The sequence below is a fragment of the Bufo bufo genome, chromosome 3, assembly GCF_905171765.1.
Source record: "Bufo bufo chromosome 3, aBufBuf1.1, whole genome shotgun sequence".
In the NCBI taxonomy this organism is placed as follows: domain Eukaryota; kingdom Metazoa; phylum Chordata; class Amphibia; order Anura; family Bufonidae; genus Bufo; species Bufo bufo.
Window position 1 is genome coordinate 479,102,664 of NC_053391.1, and position 21,071 is coordinate 479,123,734.

Genomic DNA, 21,071 nt, shown 5'->3' on the forward strand with positions numbered 1-21,071 from the left:
TGCTGCGGTATTTTCTCTGGCCAAAAAACGTTCCGGTCCGGAACTGAAGACATCCTGATGCATCCTGAACGGATTTCTCTCCATTCAGAATGCATTAGGATAAAACTGATCAGGATTCTTCCGGCATAGAGCCCCGACGACGGAACTCTATGCCGGAAGAAAAGAACGCAGGTGTGAAAGAGCCCTAACTTTAGTCAATGAACTATCAATCTCATCATTCAATGACTGACCAAACGGATAAGACAAATGATGAATTATCCTGAAAGAATTAGGCTCTTTCTTCGGCACTTCAAAATGACCTGCTACTCTGCCTGACTCAATTTCTTTCTGTAATTTAGCAGCCACCACTTGAGGCAGCTGCTGAACAGAAGGCAAATTCCTGACCATGGGACAACCTTGACCAGAGAATGCAGGCAAAACAAAACCTTCAGAAAATCCTGCAACCAATAAATCAGCTATCTGACGATTTGGGAACCTGCTTAACCAAGGCAGCATTCTCAATAATTTTACCGGTGTCCATGCTTTTGGGAAGAAAATCCTTTGCCAACGGCTGCGACAGCAAACTGGCCCTCTTGAAGCATCTGAACATAGGGTGGCTGGAGCCGCAGAAGGCACATTCATGCTTATATTTACAACTGGCAGGCCATTTGCACTGCGACTCGTTGTAAGCAAAGCACAAGCCACGTTTCATTGCATTACCTGACACAGATACTTTCTGATTAACCGCTGGTGGTCTCTGGGGGACCAAAAGATAAAGCCATAAGCCCACATCCTTGGTGCCCCATTGCAAATGAGGATAAACCAGCAATTTCTGACGGAAATTCTAATCATACTGAAACCACCCAAAACCGCCAAAACTCTTGTAGGCCTCCAACACAATATCAACATGTTGGAACAATCCTAAACACTTCTCAGGATGTTTCTCACTAAGGACACTCGCCAAAATGCAAAAAGTCTATAACTAATTATTAAAGGAGCGAGGAATAGGACGGCGCCTATCCTCCTCAGATTTCTCATCCCTGCGTTCCCCTTTAGAGACAAATTCCTTATACGCAGGGAGCAGAGATAAAACATCAACATATTCACCATTCCAAATTTTTTCTTTTACCGTTGTTGACAAATGAAAGCCCAAAGGAGAAATATTACATGGTAAAACTTCTTTAAAACAATTTTCATTAACCCCTTTTGATTTGTCTAACAACGGCAAACATTAAGGGACTGATAAAGGATCCAAAACGTTGTCAGCGTCACCCCCACCCTCACCCTCTGCAGCAAGCCAGGCAGAAGCTACATTAGAAAATACAGGCTCAGAAACAGCAGGCAGGGGGGGGGGGGGGGGGGAAGGGGTGAAGGATGAGGGATTAACCCTCCCAAGGAAGACAAAATCTGAGACAAAGATGAAATGACAGAAGCCAGCTGTGTAGCAGCACACTCACCCAATTCAAGACCTGGTCCAGGCTGGGGTGCTGCAGCAGCCGCCGGCGTTGGGGTCCCTGTAGCTCCTGGCGGAGATCCACTGGACATCACAGTATCCTGCACCCGAAGTCCTCCGGCATTTCTTTCCTTACCCTGCAACCCAAAAGAAAGGGTCTGCAAGGAGGGGGGAGAAATCCGAACTTGACCTGCGAAGGTCCTCCCGGCGGACGAAACAGCAGGGCATACTGGTCCCGCCGAACCGCGACGTCCTCTCGCGATACCGATGTCTCTGCGATCTTCAACTTGCGCGCGAGACCGCGCATGCGTACTGGGCGACGGGGAAAATCTTCACTTCTGGCGCCGAGTCCTCCTGCTCCTCTCCCGAGAACCCACAGCGCTACACATCTCAGGTACGTCCGGGCTCAGCGAAGGTTCAGCCTCCAGGCCAGCAGCAGCCGGAACATCGCGGTCATCTACAGCCGATTCGCAAGGAGGGGAAAATAGGCACCGGACATGGCTCCACTGCAGCGGGTACCAGGGGGCTCAGCTGGCGAAGATACTCCCGAATCCAGGACGGGGCATCTTGATCCATAGCGCAGCTTGTAAGTTCCTCAAGCAGCGACTCAATAGAAGAAATAGTCCCAAAAGGCCAAGGCTGTGTTCAGGAACAAACTGGTCCAGGCTCCCAGGGCAGGTGAGGCAAACAGGCAAACCAGCCCGCGGAGCCTGGACACTTATAGCCCCCCAACCCCACTAATCCACCAATGTTTCACTGTCACCAGGGTTTGGGCAAACTTTGCCCGATCCCAGCGACATCATAGGTCATTAAGATGACCAATTAAGAACATCACCGGGCAGAATGAAAATTTTGCCCAGCGATTCTCAGAGGAGAGCGGGAAAATTTCCCTCCAAAACCTCTTGACTAAAAATAGCCTCTAACCACTGGGCAGAGAACTGACCGCGCAGTGACCAGAGCCCATACACAGGCAATGCAAGTATTGCCATGTGTACCCCTCCATAATGTCCAGGGTACCTTCATTATGATACTCAATGCAATACCCTCTGGTCTACACCTAGTTGGTTAGGGGTTCATATTACAGCAAGACAATGACCCAAAACAAACTTCTGGGTTACTTCTACCTTTAAAGACAAGAACAAGGTGGTAGGCTTCAAAGAATGGAATGGTCTGCACAGTCTCAAGGCCCAAACCCCATCGAGCTTGTTTGGGATAAAGTGGACAAAACAGTAAAAATCAAAGCAACCTACAAGTGCAGCACATGTTACTATGTGGCTACTTTGATGAGACAAAAAGCTAGATTCAATTTTGTCAAACATAATTATTCCATGATATTATTTTTATCTTAAAGAGGACCTTTCATCAGAAAATAGTGTGTTAAATTCTTATACGACCTTATGGGGCTGCGCCCACTGATGTCCGGACACTTTTTTTTTTTTTTAAATGGACCCCCCGTTCGGCCGCTACGCTCTTCGTTAGTTTTGTCGCCTCATATGCAAATGAGGTGACGAAGTTATAGTAGGCGTTGTTCTCTAAGTACTAGTGGGCGCGGTTATGCTCTCCCTGGCAACGAGCGCATCCAATCGCAACGCCCCGCTCTTAGCCAGGGATTAGGAGCTCAAGTTCTTGCGAGATTGGCGAGAACTTGAGCTTCTAGACATCCGGACCGAGCGCCATCTTGGAGTCCCCAGCGCAGAGCATCTCATTTACATATGAGGCGACGAAACTAACGGAGAGCATAGCGGCCGAACGGGGGGTCCATTTGAAAAAAAAAAAAGTGTCCGGACATCAGTGGGCGCATAAGAATTTAACACACTATTTTCTGATAAAGGTCCTCTTTAAGTTGTTTATTTGTTCTATGCTTTTTGTATTACTTTTTTTATTATTGTATTGTACTCATTTTGAGCTAAAAATAATTTTTCAATTGGTCTTTATTAAAAATTTGGAGTCCCTTTCTCTGTGCAGCCATGAGTGTCACGGACGTTCCCGCGACATGTGGCAGGAGATCTGTTAGACTGGCAACACATGGTCTGTTGTTTCTGGTGCTTGCCACAACTTCTTTCCCCAGGTGTGGCTATTGAGTTATTTAACCTACCATCATTTTTGCTTGTTTCAGTACAGCCATGGATCCTATTGCTGCACTGGCCAGACAGCTGCAGGGGCTGTCTTTGGAGGTAGCTGACCTCCGAACAACCGTCTCGCAGATCCAGAGACCACAGGCTGCTGGTCCTAGTGGTGGTGGTGGTTACCAAGCCTGTCTCGAGCCTAAAGTTGCCCTCCTGGACAGATTCTCTGGGGGAAGTGATAATTTCATTTTGTTTAGGGAGGCGTGCAAATTGTATTTTAGGCTACGTCCACACTCATCTGGGGATGAGAATCAGAGAGCTGGTGTGGTTATTTCATTGCTTAAGGTGGACACTCAGTCATGGGATTTTTCTCTGCCGACCAGATCGCAGTCTCTCCAGTCGGTGAATGAATATCTATGATGACCCGGATCGGACCTCCCCGGCTGACACCAAGCTACGTGGCCTTCGTCAGGGAGAGCGTTCTGCTGAGATCTATTGCTCTGATTTTAGGAGGTGGGCTACGGATACTGAGTGGAACGATCTGGCTCTCCGTAGTCAGTTTTGTCAGGTATTATCAGAGAGGCTGAAGGACGTTTTGGCCTTTCATGAGAATCCTGAGTCTCTGGAAGCCGCTATGTCTCTTGCAGTATGCATTGATAGACGCCTGAGAGAGAGATCTAGGGGCCCCCACTCTCAGGACGTACTATCACATAACGTATCGTCTTCCTCTGACACTTTAGGTGAAGATACTCCTGGGTTTATGTATGGGGATGAACCCATGCAGTTAGGGTGAGCTACTCCCGAATCCACTTTTAAGCTTTTTGGTCGTAGGAAGGGAGTGTGTTTTTTCTGCGGACAGAAATGACATTTTATCGATGTATGTCCATGTATTCAGCCTCAAAGAAAAAAGGGGACATTTAATTCCCATCTGACTCTTGGAGGGGTGGGAGGAGAGTCAGAAAATGTGCATTTGTCTTTGCCTGATAGTACCCGATTTCTCCTGACTGCCTAGGTGGCACTAGAGTGAAAGACTGTGGGGATTGAGGTGTTTATCGACAGTGGGGCAGGGGTGAACCTGATTGATGGTTAGTTCGTCCGTATGCACAGCTTGTCTCCAAGTGCATGAGAGAAAAAACATTTCCATTTTTCCTATTGATTCTGCACCTCTAACTCAGAAGTGTTTATCTCAGATGGTGCATGACATACGATTAAGAGAGGGTGACTTTCATCACGAATTCATCTTGTGTTTTGTGTTGGATGGTCTCCCCGCTCCTGTAGTTCTGGGTTTACCGTGGTTAAGCAAGCACAATCCAACCATCGATTGGCAAGCTAGACAGATTCTGGATTGGGTGGATTATTACGTTGACAATTGTCTGAATACATCTTTTTCTGCTTTAACCACGAAAACATTACCCTCTTTTATACTGTATCTGATTTTGCCGATGTATTTTCTGAAAGTGGATGCCAGGATTTACCTCCACATCGGGAATATGATTGTCCTATCAACCTTATTCCCGGAGCTAAGTTGCCCAAATCTAGGTTGTAGAACCTTTCTGAACCGGAAAGAACGGCCATGAGAGAGTATATTACCTTGAATTTGGCTAAAGGACACATAAGACCTTTCAAATCTCCAGTGGAAGCAGGATATTTCTTTGTTAAAAAAAAAGGACGGAACTCTTAGGCCATGTCTGGATTTCCGTGAGCTCAATCGGATTACTGTCCGTGATCCTTACCCTCTTCCTTTGATTTTTGATTTGTTTAACCAGATTGTTGATGCCAAGGTGTTCTCCAAGTTGGACTTAAGGGAGGCATATAATCTGGTCAGGATCAAGGAAGGGGTGAATGGAAGATGGCTTTTAATACCCCAGAGGGTCACCTTGAGAACCTGGTCATGCCTTTTGGGTTGACCAATGCTCCTGCGGTTTTACAGCATTTTGTGAATTACATTTTTTATCACCTGGTGGGGAGGTTTGTTGTCGTGTATTTGGATGACATACTAATTTATTCTCCAGACATGAAGACTCATCAGGATCACGTTAGACAGGTGTTACAGATCCTAAGAAATAATAAATTGTACGCAAAATTAGAGTAGTGTGACTTTGCTGTACATGAGGTGCAATTCTTGGGCTACCTGCTGTCATTTTCAGGTTTTCGAATGGATCCAGAGAAAGTCTGTGCTGTATTGAACTGGGATCGGCCTGAAAATCTGAAGGCTCTTATGCGTTTTTTGGGGTTTACCAACTATTACCGAAAATGTACTCAGAACTATTCGACAGTGGTGAAACCCTTAAATAACATGACTAAGAAAGGGACGGATATCTCAGTGTGGTCTGATTCGGCGTTGCAAGCCTTTTCTGCGGTTAAGGAGTGCTTTTCTTCTGCCCCTATATTGGTGCAGCCAGATGCATCGCAACCTTTCATTGTGGAAGTTGACGTATCCGAGGTGGGGGTAGGAGCAGTTTTATCGCATGGCCCGTCACCTAATAAATGGCATCCATTTCTCTCTAAAAAACTTTCTGCCACAGAGAGAAATTACGATGTGGGTAACAGAGAGTTGCTGGCCATTAAGTTGGCTTTTGGGGAGTGGCGTCATTGGTTGGAAGGGGTGATTCATCCGATCACGGTGTTTACAGATCACAAAAATCTGGCTTACCTGGAGTCGGCTAAACGACTGAACCCGAGGCAGGCCAGATGATCTTTGTTTTTCACCAGATTCAATTTCATTGTCACTTATCATCCTGGGGTTAAGAACGTTAAGGCAGATGCCTTGTCACATAGTTTTCTTGGAGGTGGTGATTTTGAAAATCCGAGTCCGATACTGTCGGAATATCAGCTAGTGATATCAGCTCTATATCCTGACCTAGAGGTCAAGGTGTTAGAGGCTCAGGGAGACGGACCAGAGTCTTGCCCCTCTGGGAAATTGTTTGTTCCATCAGAATTGCGTCATAAGGTGTTTGAGGAACATTACTGTATGATTCTTACGGGACACCCTGGGAGTAGATCCACTGCCGACATCATCTCTCGTAGATTCTGGTGGCTGGGGTTGCGTAAGTGTGTTGAGGACTATGTGTCGGCCAGTAGTATCTGTGCACACGCTAAGGTGACACATACTCAACCTTCTGGAGCTCTACTTCCGTTGCCCATCCAGTCCAGACCATGGACTCACTTGTCTATGGATTTTATTACTGATCTGCCTAATTCGTCTGGAAAGACAGTTATTCTGGTGGTAGTTGATCGTTTTAGTAAAATGGTCCACTTTATAGCACTGCCTGGCCTACCTAATGCTAAAATACTTGCACAAGTGTTTGTTTACAACATTGTGAAACTTCATGGCATTCCCTCTGACAAGGTCTCGGATTGTGGGACTCAGTTTGTGTCCAGATTCTGGAAGGCGTTCTGTACTCGGATGGGGGTACAACTGTCTTTTTTCTTTTGCTTTTCATTCTCAGACAAATGGACCGACGGAGCGCACTAATCAGAGTCTGGAGACTTACTTAAGATATTTTGTCTGAGAACCAGGAGGAATGGTCCTCGTTTTTGTCTTTGGCAGAGTTTGCCATAAACAATCGTAGACAGAAGTCCACTGGAAAGTCGCCGTTTTTTGGGGTATATGGGTTTTACCCGCAATTTGGCACATTCTCTGGTTTAGATACTTCCGGTATCCCTGAGGAGGAAAGTTTTTCATCATCATTGTCTTCTATATGGCAGAAAATTCAAAGTAACTTCATGAATATGGGCAACAAGTATAAACGTGTGGTTGACAGGAAATGTATGAATGGTCCGGACCTAAGTGTGGGTGATTTTGTGTGGCTGTCCACAAGAAATATTAAGTTGAAGGTTCCTTCTTGGAAGTTGGGTCCAAGGTTTATTGGTCCATATAAGATCACTGCCATTATTAATCCTGTAGCTTTTCGTCTTGAACTTTCTCAGGCTCTGAAAATTCTTAATGTGTTTCACAAATCTTTGTTGAAGAGATATGTTGAACCTTTGAAGCCATCCCCCTTGCCACCCTCTCCTGTCATGTGGACGGCAGTTTGGAATTATAGATTGCCAAGATTATTGACTATCGAGCTCTTTGTAGATCTCTTCAGTATCTTGTTCACTGAAAGGGTTATGGACCAGAGGAGAGGATGTGGGTACCGGCATCTGACGTGAATGCCAGTCATTTGGTGAAAGCCTTTCACAGGTCTCATCCAGATAAGGTTGGTCCTGGGTGCCGGAGGTCACCCGTAGAAGGGGGGGTAGTGTCACGGACGTACCAAGATATACAGACGTTCCTGCAACAGGTGGCAGAAGATCTGTGAGACTGGCAACACGTGGTTTGATCTGAAAAGTTTTCCTTTTGGATCAAATGACGTCTGTGTTGTTTCTGGTGCTTGCCACACCTTCTTTCCCCAGGTGTGGCTATTGTGGTCATTTACCTTCTCTATTTATTGTTGTTTATCCCACTATGCTATTGTGGTTAGCTTGTGTTTGGTTCTCGGCTGAGTTCCTGGTGCTACCAAAGCTTCATTGAAGATAAGTGTTTCCTTTCCCTTTTGTATTTTGTTTATTATATGTGTGTGTTGCCTTTCCTTGTTGTTTGTCATTAGGCCTGAGGGAGACTCCTGTTCATCCTTCCTTTTGGAGGAATAGGTAGACTCAGTCCTGACATTAGTTCCAGGGTCCTATAGGATGAGATAGGATTCTAGGTGTCCGGTGTATTAACTTTACTACTTTTGGGGCCTGTTCATACTGGTAGTCTGTCAGGACTGGAGTTAGGGTTTTCTCTAGGAGGTGTCCATCTTCCTTCCCTAGTTTCCAGGCCTTATTCCGGTATCCCCTTTCCCTCCTATGCTCGGTGTGGTGTTTTCCTCCCACACACGAGCGTCACAAGCATTACCTATAGGAGAGGTAGGACCCTACAAGATTGTTTAGTACATAGTCACTACTCTCTTCCACGACTTCTCGGGGACATGGTTAGATCGTAAACCCATAGATATCTTTAGATATGGCTCATGTCAAGCCTGCAGATATGTGAGTAACACTAAGGTTAATGTCTTAGCCACTAATTTGAGCTACACCATTAGGGATTTTTATTAGTTGCAGGAGTAGAGGAGTTGTATACCTTTGCCAATGTACCTGTCCCTTAGACTACGTTGGTAAAACATCTAGGAAATTGAGGCGGAGGATATGTGAGCACATCAATGATATCAAGAAAAAGAACAACACTCCTATAGCCAATCATGTCCTTGTCCTTGACCATCATGGTGGTGATCCAAGAGTATTGTCTTTCTCTGTACTTGAGTTGGTCGACCCTCCCCTAGAAGGAATCTGAATGGATTTACTGTTTCATTCCCAGTCACCTGGTGGTTTAAATGAGAGACTTACATTCTCGTGTTTGATTTAGCCTCCTTCTCTGTATAAGCCCCCACCTCCTTCACTAGACTAAACCGAGTAGTGGCGTGTGAATGCGTTGACTGATAATTCAGTATCTCTTTTTGCATAATGATAGTAATCATCATATTAGGTATCATAAGTGCAATAATAACTGTGGAGTTCCATAGATTTGTGGGCGTATTCTAGGTGGTTTTTCTAATTATACAATTCTCTTTCAGTGGAGTCAAATTGTACTCCACCGATTTTTAGTCATATGACAGCGCCACCTGCGGCAATGGAATTACTCCATATTCAACTAAATATCTGTAGAACACCAGTATCTGGGTATAACATTCATATATCTATAAATCTGTCACCGCCAGCTCTCTGAGAAGCTCTGGCAGACGTTCTTCTGTACCTCTTGCATGAAGTTCTTTGTTTTGGTTTCACTTTGTCATCTCTTTTCCTTCTCCCAGCTGTCATCTATTTACACTGATTGCCTCCCTTTATATTCCCTCCCATACTGCCTCACTTTGCGGTTTATACTACTTCCTGGATTGTGTTCACTGCTAGATGCTGCAACTGCTGGTTCCTCAGATAAGTCTTTTCCTTTATTTGTGTTTCCGTTCTGGCTTGATTCTAGGTGACCCTGACTCCCTCCGTATTAAGTGCAGGGAGCCGGTGGTCATGTCCCCTCACTATTATAGGGTTTTCAGGTGTCACACAGTCTAGGTACGAGGGCATGCAATTATCTATCATAAAGATATTTTCATGGGCAGAGCAGTCAGGGAGAGCTCTAGGGTTTTTATAGGGCTCACCCATATGTTCCTTCGTTTGGGATCAAGTCAGTCGGATGTTTATTTATAACTTCCAGTTTTCTGCAACACCATCCGTGTGTAATGACCGGCGTCACGCACAGGGAGAAAAAAGGGAAAGCCCTGCCCAAGGGAGAGGGTAAGGTGATGACCCCTGACTCACCTTGCAGCTGGCAACTGACTGCCCTGACGTCCCTAGACGGGTTCCTCACCCGTGCGGCGATCACGTGCCTAAACCCTGGCTTTCCCTGAAATGAGCCCTAGATAGTGAACGGGCCGGTGGGATCGCTAGTCCGCGCCACTGACACTAAGAGGGAAACACCAGGGAGAGGACAAACAATACAGACAAACACATACACCCAGGTGGGCGACCACAGCAGTCCACAAAGGTCCAACAGGGATCCGGAGGGTAGCGTTCTGGATCAACAACCAGAGAACGCAGCAACACAGCTCCAGAGGGTCAGAATAGATGTCCAGGCAGGAAGCTCTATATCTGGCAACCAGAGAAGTGTGATAGGGGAATATAAGGAGGTTTGGGAGTGCTGGACAAGGAACAGCTGAGGAGAAGGAGCTACGGATCCCTGAGTGAGCCAAAAGGGTTTGCAAAGCAAACCCAGAAAGCTACCATAAGGAAACAGCCCTATCTTACATAGAGCGCGCAGCCAACCGCTGCGACCTCCTGACCCCGGGTACAACGGAGTCAGACGTGGCTCTTGACACCCTCGTGACAGTACCCCCCTCTCTACGAGGGGCCTCCGGACACTCAGGACCAGGTCTCTCAGGATGAGAGGCATGAAAAACCCGAACTAGCCTGTCGGCGTTTACCTCAGACGCAGGAACCCACATTCTTTCCTCGGGACCGTAACCTCTCCAATGCACCAGATATTGAAGAGAGCGGCGGACAAGACGAGAATTAATAATTTTGGATACCTGAAATTCTAGATTACCATCCACGACAACAGTAGGGGGTGGCAGCGGTGACGGTTCTAGAGGTGGAACATATTTTTTGAGTAACGACTTATGAAAGACATTATGGATTTTAAAAGTCTGAGGTAACTCCAGGCGAAAAGCCACGGGGTTGATGATGGCTACAATTTTGTAAGGACCAATAAACCTAGGACCCAGTTTCCAAGAGGGAACCTTCAATTTGATATTCCTAGTAGACAACCACACATAGTCATTCACTCCTAGGTCCGGACCTGGCGACCGTCTCTTATCAGACATGCATTTGTATTTACCTCCCATATTTTTCAAGTTAGCTTGCACCTTCTGCCATACCGATGAAAGAGATGACGAAAACCGTTCCTCTTCGGGAACCCCAGAAGACCCCCCCTCTTTGAAAGTACAGAATTGGGGATGAAAACCATATGCACCAAGAAATGGTGACTTGCCAGTGGATTCCTGACGACGATTATTTATGGCAAACTCAGCTAACGGTAAATATGATGACCACAACTCTTGGTTTTCAGACACAAAACATCTTAGATATGTCTCCAGGTTTTGGTTGGTACGCTCAGTCTGTCCATTCGACTGAGGATGGAAAGCTGAGGAAAAGGACAAGTGTACCCCCAAACGGGAACAAAAAGCTTTCCAAAATTTAAAAATAAACTGGGTACCCAGATCCGAAACAACATCGAAGGGGACCCCGTGAAGCTTCACGATTTCACTGACGAATACCTGAGCAAGAGTCTTAGCATTAGGTAGTGCGGGTAACGCAATGAAGTGTACCATTTTGCTAAACCTGTCCACTACTACCAAAATAACTGTTTTACCCGCAGACAAAGGTAAGTCAGTGATAAAATCCATTGACAGATGTGTCCACGGTCTATTGGGAATGACGAGTGGTAATAGAGACCCTGCAGGACGTGTATGTGAAACTTTTGCGCGCGCACAGGTAGAACAAGAAGACACAAAATCCAATACATCCTGACGCAACCTTGGCAACCAAAAACGACGAGACAATAGCTCCAAGGTTGCTTTACTACCCGGGTGCCCAGCAAGTGCCGAATTATGATGTTCCTTTAATAATTCGAAACGTAGGTTCAACGATACAAACAATTTCTCTGAGGGGCAAGAGATCGGGGCGTCCCCCTGGGCCTCTAACACCTTCCCCTCCAGAACAGAGTGTACCGCAGAAACTTTGAAGAATGGGCACCGGATCACTCACATTACCCCCTCCAGGGAAACAACTAGATAGTGCATCAGCCTTGGTATTCTTTGCCCCAGGACGATAGGTAATCACAAAGTTAAACCTGGTAAAAAAATAGCGACCACCTAGCCTGTCTAGGGGTGAGACGCTTAGCTGATTCGAGGTACAGAAGATTTTTGTGGTCCGTAATCACAGTGACGGGGTGTACTGCCCCTCTAAAAAGTGACGCCACTCCTCAAACGCAAGTTTAATAGCTAACAGTTCCCTATTGCCAATATCGTAGTTCTTTTCTGCTGCAGATAGTTTTTTAGAAAAGAAAGCACAAGGACGCCATTTGCCAGGAGACGGACCCTGAGACAGTACAGCCCCCACTCCCACCTCTGATGCATCGACTTCAACAATAAAAGGCTGAGAGACATCAGGTTGGACTAGTACAGGTGCTGAGGTAAACCTCTCTTTTAGAGAGGAAAAAGCAACTTTAGCAGCGTCAGACCATTTAGAAAAATCAGTCCCCTTCCTAGTCATGTCAGTAAGGGGTTTTACAATAAGTGAATAATTTTTTATGAATTTCCTATAGAAATTTGCGAAGCCCAAGAACCGTTGTAGTGCTTTGAGGTTCTCAGGAAGATCCCAATCCAAAATTGCCTGGACCTTCCTAGGATCCATACGGAAACCTGAAGCAGATAAAAAATAACCTAGGAATTGTATCTCCTGAACGGCGAAGACACATTTTTCAATTTTAGCATATAATTTATTCGTCCGTAGGACCTGCAGTACTTGTCTGACATGCACCTCATGTGTTCTCAGATCAGACAAATAAATTAAAATATCATCTAGGTATATTACCACAAACCTGCCGATTAGATGACTAAAAATGTCATTAACGAAATGTTGAAAGACGGCAGGAGCATTGGTCAGACCGAAAGGCATAACTAGATTCTCATAATGCCCCTCAGGGGGGATAAAAGCTGTCTTCCACTCATCCCCCTCCTTAATACGAATCAGATTGTAGGCCCCCCTAAGATCAAGTTTGGAGAACCACCTAGCACCCGCAATCTGGTTAAACAGGTCAGGAATGAGAGGAAGAGGGTATGGGTCTCGGATGGTTATCCGATTTAATTCGCGAAAATCTAGGCAAGGACGCAGGCCCCCATCTTTCTTTTTAACGAAGAAAAACCCTGCAGCCACGGGTGAAGAAGAGGGTCTGATGTGTCCCTTAGCCAAACTCTCGGAGATATAATCTTTCATGGCTTGTCTCTCTGGACCTGAAAGATTATATAACCTGGTCTTGGGAAATTTTGCGCCGGGAATAGGGTTAACCGGGCAATCATAAGGACGATGAGGTGGTAACTTCTGACAACCCTTTTCAGAAAAAACGTCCTCAAAATCCGAAATAAATGTAGGTAGGGTAGTTATGGAGGCGACTAAGCAATTGCTATTTAAGCAATTTTCTCTGCACTGCTCACTCCAATATCTCCCTGGCCTGCCAATCCACCACTGGATTGTGCATTACCAACCAGGGAAGACCCAGCACTACCGGAGTGGGAAGCCCCTCCAGAACATAACATGAAAGCATCTCGTTATGGTGGTCCCCTACCCGAAGGTGTAAATTATGAACAATGTGGGTGAGGTTTCTCTGAGACAGAGGAGCAGAATCAATAGCAAATATGGGAATAGGTCTCTGTAGCGTACAGAGAGACAAACCCATAGTGCGGGCAAAATGGGCATCTATCAAATTTACCCCTGCTCCACTGTCTAGAAAGAAAGAAATAGTCTCTGTCTTATCACCAAAAACAATAACCGCTGGCAACACAAATTGCGATGTACGTATGGAGGAAACGTATACCCCCCGGCTGACATCCTCCACACAGCCTGGGGTTAGTAGTTTTCCGACGGTCTTTTGTTTCTGAGGAAAGAAGGACAGACATTAATGAAATGACCCCTCTCCCCACAAAAAAAACAAACCCCACGCCTACGGCGAGCCACAAGAGGACGGACCTGACGAGTAGTTCCTCCTAGCTGCATAGGCTCGTCTAAGTCCGTACAGACTAACTGCTGCTTGGGAGGGGTTACCAATGGCTCTGGTTTTTTCAACCTGTCCCTAAGGCGTCTATCTATTCGGATAGAAAGGGACATAACCGCATCAAGGGAAAAGGGGGTCTCATATAATGCAAGCGCATCCTTAACCCTTTCGGATAACCCAGAGCAGAACTGACTCCTGAGAGCCGGGTCGTTCCATTGGGTATCTGTAGCCCACCTACAGAAGTCAGAGCAATATTCCTCTACCGGCCACTCTCCTTGTAGGAGTCTCCGTAATCTTGATTCAGCCAGTGCGACTCGGTCAGGGTCGTCATATATGAGACCCAAGGCCCCGAAAAACTCATCCACTGACCGAAGCGCCTGGGAATCAGTAGGTAAAGAGAACGCCCAGGACTGCGGGTCCCCCTGCAGCAGGGAAATAACAACCCCCACCCGCTGTTCTTCATTACCAGAGGAGTAAGGGCGCAGTTTAAAATATAACTTACAGGCCTCACGGAATGTCAAAAACTTGTCCCTTCCCCCAGAAAATCTGTCAGGGAGAGGGACCTTGGGTTCCGCAACAACCTGGTTACCAGTAGCAACCGCTGGGCTTGCGGTCTGTTGTAATTGCTGCTGTTGCTGGAGGACCGACGCCTTCAATCCTGCCACCTCCAAAGACAGGCCTTGAAGTTGTTTGGACAGAGCAGCAATTTGATCCATAATGGATTCTAAGTAGGTAAAAAAAAAATTTTTTTTTTTTTACCTACACAAAAATAAGGGCCAGATATAATGTAATGACCGGCGTCATGTACAGGGAGGGAAAAGGGAAAGCCCTGCCCAAGGGAGAGGGTAAGGTGGTGACCCCTGACTCACCTTGCAGCTGGCACCTGACTGCCCTGACGTCCCTAGACGGGTTCCTCACCCGTGCGGCGATCACGTGCCTAAACCTTGGCTTTCCCTGAAATGAGCCCTAGATAGTGAACGGGCCGGTGGGATCGCTAGTCCGCACCACTGACACTAAGAGGGAAACACCAGGGAGAGGACAGACAATACAGACAAACACATACACCCAGGTGGGCGACCACAGCAGTCCACAAAGGTCCAACAGGGATCCGGAGGGTAGCGTTCTGGATCAACAACCAGAGAACGCAGCAACACAGCTCCAGAGGGTCAGAATAGATGTCCAGGCAGGAAGCTCTATATCTGGCAACCAGAGAAGTGTGAGAGGGGAATATAAGGAGGTTTGGGAGTGCTGGACAAGGAACAGCTGAGGAGAATGAGCTACGGATCCCTGAGTGAGCCAAAAGGGTTTGCAAAGCAAACCCAGAAAGCTACCATAAGGAAACAGCCCTATCTTACATACAGCGCGCAGCCAACCGCTGCGACCTCCTGACCCCGGGTACAACAGAGTCAGACGTGGCTCTTGACACCTTCGTGACACCGTGACAATATCTGTTAGGAAATAATATCCTTTTTTTTCCTAAAGGATTTTGTCTTGGATTCTTCTAGTGACATGGAACGCATATGTGGAACGCATATTTGTCAAGTGACACGGCGGTCCACGTGACCGGATGCCTTTACCACTTGCGATTGCACAGTGCGGCCTGTTTGCGGTGCGTCTCACCGCATCCAATGAAGTGGAGTCGTGGAACGCACTACCAATACATACACCATATTAAGATGGCGGTGTACTCTGGGTGCCCAATTGTATTTAGCGTTCGTAACCACGTGGGATATTGCTGTGTATCCTGTCACCTTTTTGGCCACTTGGACTTCCCATTATATTAGCGCTGCCTATTTTGTCTATTTAAAGGGAACCTGTCACTAACTAAGGGCAACATAAATAAGTGACTGATTTTCTTAGCAAAATTGACCCTGTCAATCTGCCAACATCTTGTATTGAAAAGCTCCAGCTGATTATGATGAGTCCTGAATATTCATGAGCTCCTGACTCTTCCCGCCTACCTGCTGCTGATTGACAGTTATTTTCAATATGAATCAGCAGCAGGTGGGCAGGGGAGTGGCTATAGCTCTGAATTAAATATACACTGCTCAAAAAAATAAAGGGAACACTTAAACAACACAATGTAACTCCAAGTCAATCACACTTCTGTGAAATCAAACTGTCCACTTAGGAAGCAACACTGAGTGACAATCAATTTCACATGCTGTTGTGCAAATGCGATAGACAACAGGTGGAAATTATAGGCAATTAGCAAGACACCCCCAATAAACGAGTGGTTCTGCAGCTGGTGACCACAGACCGCTTCTCAGTTCCTATGCTTCCTGGCTAATGTTTTGGTCACTTTTGAATGCTGGCGGTGCTTTCACTCTAGTGGTAGCATGAGACGGAGTCTACAACCCACACAAGTGGCTCAGGTAGTGCAGCTTATCCAGGATGGCACATCAATGCGAGCTGTGGCAAGAAGGTTTGCTGTGTCTGTCAGCGTAGTGTCCAGAGCATGGAGGCGCTACCAGAAGACAGGCCAGTACATCAGGAGACGTGGAGGAGGCCGTAGGAGGGCAACAACCCAGCAGCAGGACCACTACCTCCGCCTTTGTGCAAGGAGGAACAGAAGGAGCACTGCCAGAGCCCTGCAAAATGACCTCCAGCAGGCCACAAATGTGCATGTATCTGCTCAAACAGTCAGAAACAGACTCCATGAGGGTGATATGAGGGCCCGACGTCCACAGGTGGGGGTTGTGCTTACAGCCCAACACCGTGCAGGACGCTTGGCATTTGCCAGAGAACACCAATATTGGCAAATTCGCCACTGGCGCCCTGTGCTCTTCACAGATGAAAGCAGGTTCACACTGAGCACATGTGACAGACGTGACAGAGTATTGAGACGCCGTGGAGAACGTTCTGCTGCCTGCAACATCCTCCAGCATGACCGGTTTGGCATTAGGTCAGTAATGGTGTGGGGTGGCATTTCTTTGGAGGGCTGCACAGCCTCAGGAGACCGTCTGCCACCTCATCAGGAGCATGCACAGGCGTTGTAGGGAGGTCATACAGGCACGTGGAGGCCACACACACTACTGAGCCTCATTTTGACTTGTTTTAAGGACATTACATCAAAGTTGGATCAGCCTGTAGTGTGTTTTACCACTTAAATTTTGAGGGTGACTCCAAATCCAGACCTCCATGGGTTGAAAAATTTGATTTCCATTTTTTTATTTTTGTGTGATTTTGTTGTCAGCACATTCAACTATGTAAAGAACAACGTATTTCAGAAGAATATTTAATTAATTCAGATCTAGGATGTGTTATTTTTGTGTTCCCTTTATTTTTTTGAGCAGTGTACGCTGGACTCACTGACATCACGCTGGACTCAAATCAGCTCATTAGCATGCGGCATGCGGCATCTTTGTGTGTATATTATGAGGTAACCATCTGTCACACCAGTAAGTGAATACATCTAAGGTACTTTTTAGTAGTTAATGATTGTATATAATTAGTTAGATTATAATCAAATATCCACAAGACAGGTTCCCTTTAAATCTGGATTTTCCCTCCACAGATCAGCTGTCATCCTGCTCTTTGGAGATTCCTCAGCCCTGCCGTTGGACGCATGTTAGTTTATCTAATGAAAATGTCTCCCATGAAGGTGCAGACGAACTCAGCGCCATTACTATTATCTGCATTATTTATATTAGCAAGGGGTGCATCATTGTGGTTCTCCATACTTTGTTATTTACTGTGATGTTATATCTATTCAGTCTCTTGAGGAACCTTCTCTTGATTTGAAGGGGAAACGCGTCAGGACCAGGGACTATGATACTTTTCTATACCCAATAGGGTTTTAAAGGGAACAATAGGATTAGGCACGGGGACAGAGTGCACCTACCACTGAGGTGCATCTCTGTGCTGAGACACTATAAGGGAAAGATTAGGGGCAAGATTCCCTTAGACATTGTCCTATGGTCTCAGCCACCCTCTATATGGAGCCTTTGATATACTCTTTAAGCCTTATCTGTATAGCAAGTTGTGTGACGGTGTTGCACTTTAATAAGTTATCACGGCTCTTATATAGGAGCCTTCTTATGAATATATTTATTAAAAGTAATTTTTTTGGAAATTGCCTTCAGTGATATATATTATTAGCAATGCCTATAGTAGATTACCATTACGCTCAGTGAATTCATTGTTTAATCTCATACACTTTGCTGGTCCTGTACCACGCTGCGGTTACTGCGCTATATGTGCAGTTACCCTGTGGTTTCCCTTCTGTGTGTTGTATTGTCACCCACTGTCCTGGGTGTGATGTCCTCCTTTTTGGGGTCATGAACGCAGCCACCCCACTGCCAGTACACACACAGTTATAATGATAACTGCCCAGGCCGTACTGGATATCTGTCATCCATTACAGTCCAGGCCTCATCCCCTGGCCAGGCTCTCTCCAGCAGGCGCGATGCAGTTACATTGCCGGCTGGACTTGGTAGAAGAGCACACGGGCTGTCCTCATCTACTCATCACAGCAGGTGCGATAACCTCACTGCATGGCGCCCGCAGGGGAGAGCGGGATGTGCTCCACTCATTGGGAGAATGGGGCTAGGCGAGTATTACAGATTTTTATTTTATTTACACCACTGGGGGTCAACAACCACAGAAGACACTTGTTAGTGACGTCAGAAAAGCATCCAATCCCATGTAAGTGATGCTCCAAGCAATAGGGGGAACACTAGGTGGAGACGTTCAGTGAAGCTGCAGTTGCCATTTTGCGGAAGCCTGTGGGGCAGATTTATCAAACTGGTATAAAGGAAAATTGGCTTAGTTGCCCATAGCAACCAACAAGATGCCACTTTTCATTTTCCAAAGGAACTCTGATAAATGAAAGGTGGCATCTGATTGGTTGCTATGGGCAACTGAGCCAGTTTTCCTTTACACTAGTTTTGATAAATTTATCCCTGTATGTATGATTCCACTCATTCTGTCTGGAGACCGAGATCTAGTATCACGTATTTATTACAGCCTAAAGGGGCATAACTACTGTGTGGGGGGAACTAAGGGGGCATAACTACTATGTGGGGGCACTGAGAGGGCATAACTACTGTGTGGGGCGCTAAGGGGGCATAACTACTGTGTGGGGGGCACTAAGGGGACATAACTACTGTGTGGGGGCACTGAGAGGGCATAACTACTGTGTGGGGACATAAGGGGGCATAACTACTGTGTGGGGGGCACTAAGGGGACATAACTACTGTGTGGGGGGCACTAAGGGGACATAACTACTGTGTGGGGGGCAGTAAGGGGCCATAACTACTGTGTGGGGGGAACTAAGGGGGCATAACTACTATGTGGGGGCACTTAGAGGGCATAACTACTGTGTGGGGCGCTAAGGGGGCATAACTACTGTGTGGGGGGCACTAAGGGGACATAACTACTGTGTGGGGGCAGTAAGGGGGCATAACTACTGTGTGGGGGGAACTAAGGGGGCATAACTACTGTGTGGGGGAACTAAGGGGGCATAACTACTATGTGGGGGCACTGAGAGGGCATAACTACTGTGTGGGGCGCTAAGGGAGCATAACTACTGTGTGTGGGGCACTAAGGGGACATAACTACTGTGTGGGGGGCACTAAGGGGACATAACTACTGTGTGGGGGGCAGTAAGGGGCCATAACTACTGTGTGGGGGCACTGAGAGGGCATACCTACCTTGTGGGGCTCCAAGTGGGCATAACTACTGTGTGGGGGGCACTAAGGGGGCATAACTACTGTGTGGGGGGAACTAAGGGGGCATAACTACTGTGTGGGGGAACTAAGGGGGCATAACTTCTGTGTGAGTGGAACTAAGGGTGCATAACTACTGTGTGGGGGCACTGAGAAGGCATAACTACTGTGTGGGGGCACTGAGAGGGCATAACTACTGTGTGGGGCGCTAAGGGGGCATAACTACTGTGTGGGGTGCACTAAGGGGCATAACTACTGTGTGGGGGCAGTAAGGGGCATACCTACTTTGTGGGGGCACTGAGAGGGCATAACTACTGCGTGGGAGCACTAAGGGGACATAACTACTGTGTGGGGGGCACTAAGGGGGCATAACTACTGTGTGGGGACAGTAAGGGGGCATAACTACTTTGTGGGGGCACTGAGAGGGCATAACTACTTTGTGGGAGCACTAAGGGAACATAACTACTGTGTGGGGGCCACAACTATGTGTGGGGAACTAAGGGAGTATTCTACTGTGTGTGGACAGTAAAAGATGCATTCTACTGTAAGGGGGCACTAATGGGGCATTCTATTGTGTGGGGGGCACTAATGGGGTATATATCTACTGTTTGGGGAACTAATGGAGGCATTCTACTGTGTGGGTGTAAAGATTTGGGTGGAGTTAGAGGAGTGACAGCTTTGTAAGAAAAGAATTTGCCCTGGCACACTATGGGTGACGCCAATACTGTCCCACCTTACAAGTTGTCACCTGATGTCTATAACAGCACCCAGCACCAAGCGGAGGGTTGCCATGGTGACCGCCGACCAGTCTGCTGCCGCTTGCACTTACTTGTTGCCGTGGGTCCCCGCAGCCTGGATGTAGAAATAGCGAGCAGGAAGCGCAGCCTCTCCCCGCAGCCCGGGGCCCCATACTCTGCTCAGCTCCGCACTCACAGGAGGGGGGCTCTCCGTGCAGCGCAGGGGGGCTGCTATAGCGGCTACTACCACCAGCTGCCAGAACATTGACACCACTGACTACAGGCTGCAGCAGCCACGAGCGGGGGCCGTGTACAGCTCTGTGCGGGGCAGCAGCTGCCAAGGAACTACTGTGTGCTCCAGATGTGTGCAGTCTGCAGAGGATATGGGAGGGACAGCGGAGATCAGCGGCGCCGGCCGGACATGCCTGCACAGGCGCCAATCCCAGACCTTACCTCAGCGGCTGGGTGACGGGGGCACACGTTCTGGGGGGGCACACTGTGGTAGCTGAGCCTTATTGGGATTTCCCCACTGTATAAATAAGGCCCACAGGGGTTTTTATTTCTGGTGTTTTTATCCATAGGCAATGACCCAGTGTGAACCCGGCCTAAAGCTGCCCAGACGTAAGGGGCTTCATACAGCCGTTTTCTGAATGATGGCCAGGATTTCTTCATGAAGGGTTTTGAGAAACGTTAAAAAGACAGGAAAAAAAGGACCATCCTCACTGTTGATAGTGCGCGGCATTAAAGGGGTTATCCAACCTCTATAATGACCCCCCTTCAATGCCCGGGCCTCTCGTATACAATAAACCTACCTGCTCCCTG

General features: G+C 47.1%; 1 protein-coding gene across 1 annotated transcript in view; it reads right to left on the reverse strand.

The window, feature by feature from the left end:
- The window catches only part of POGLUT2 (protein O-glucosyltransferase 2), a 120,058-nt gene extending 99,401 nt beyond the window's left edge, over positions 1–20,657 (reverse strand). The window contains exon 1 of the mRNA XM_040425246.1: positions 20,342–20,657. Within this exon, the coding sequence (XP_040281180.1) occupies positions 20,342–20,514 (173 nt within the window). The 5' untranslated portion in view covers positions 20,515–20,657. The remainder of the gene's footprint in view (positions 1–20,341) is intronic.
- Between the last annotated feature and the right edge of the window lie 414 nt (positions 20,658–21,071).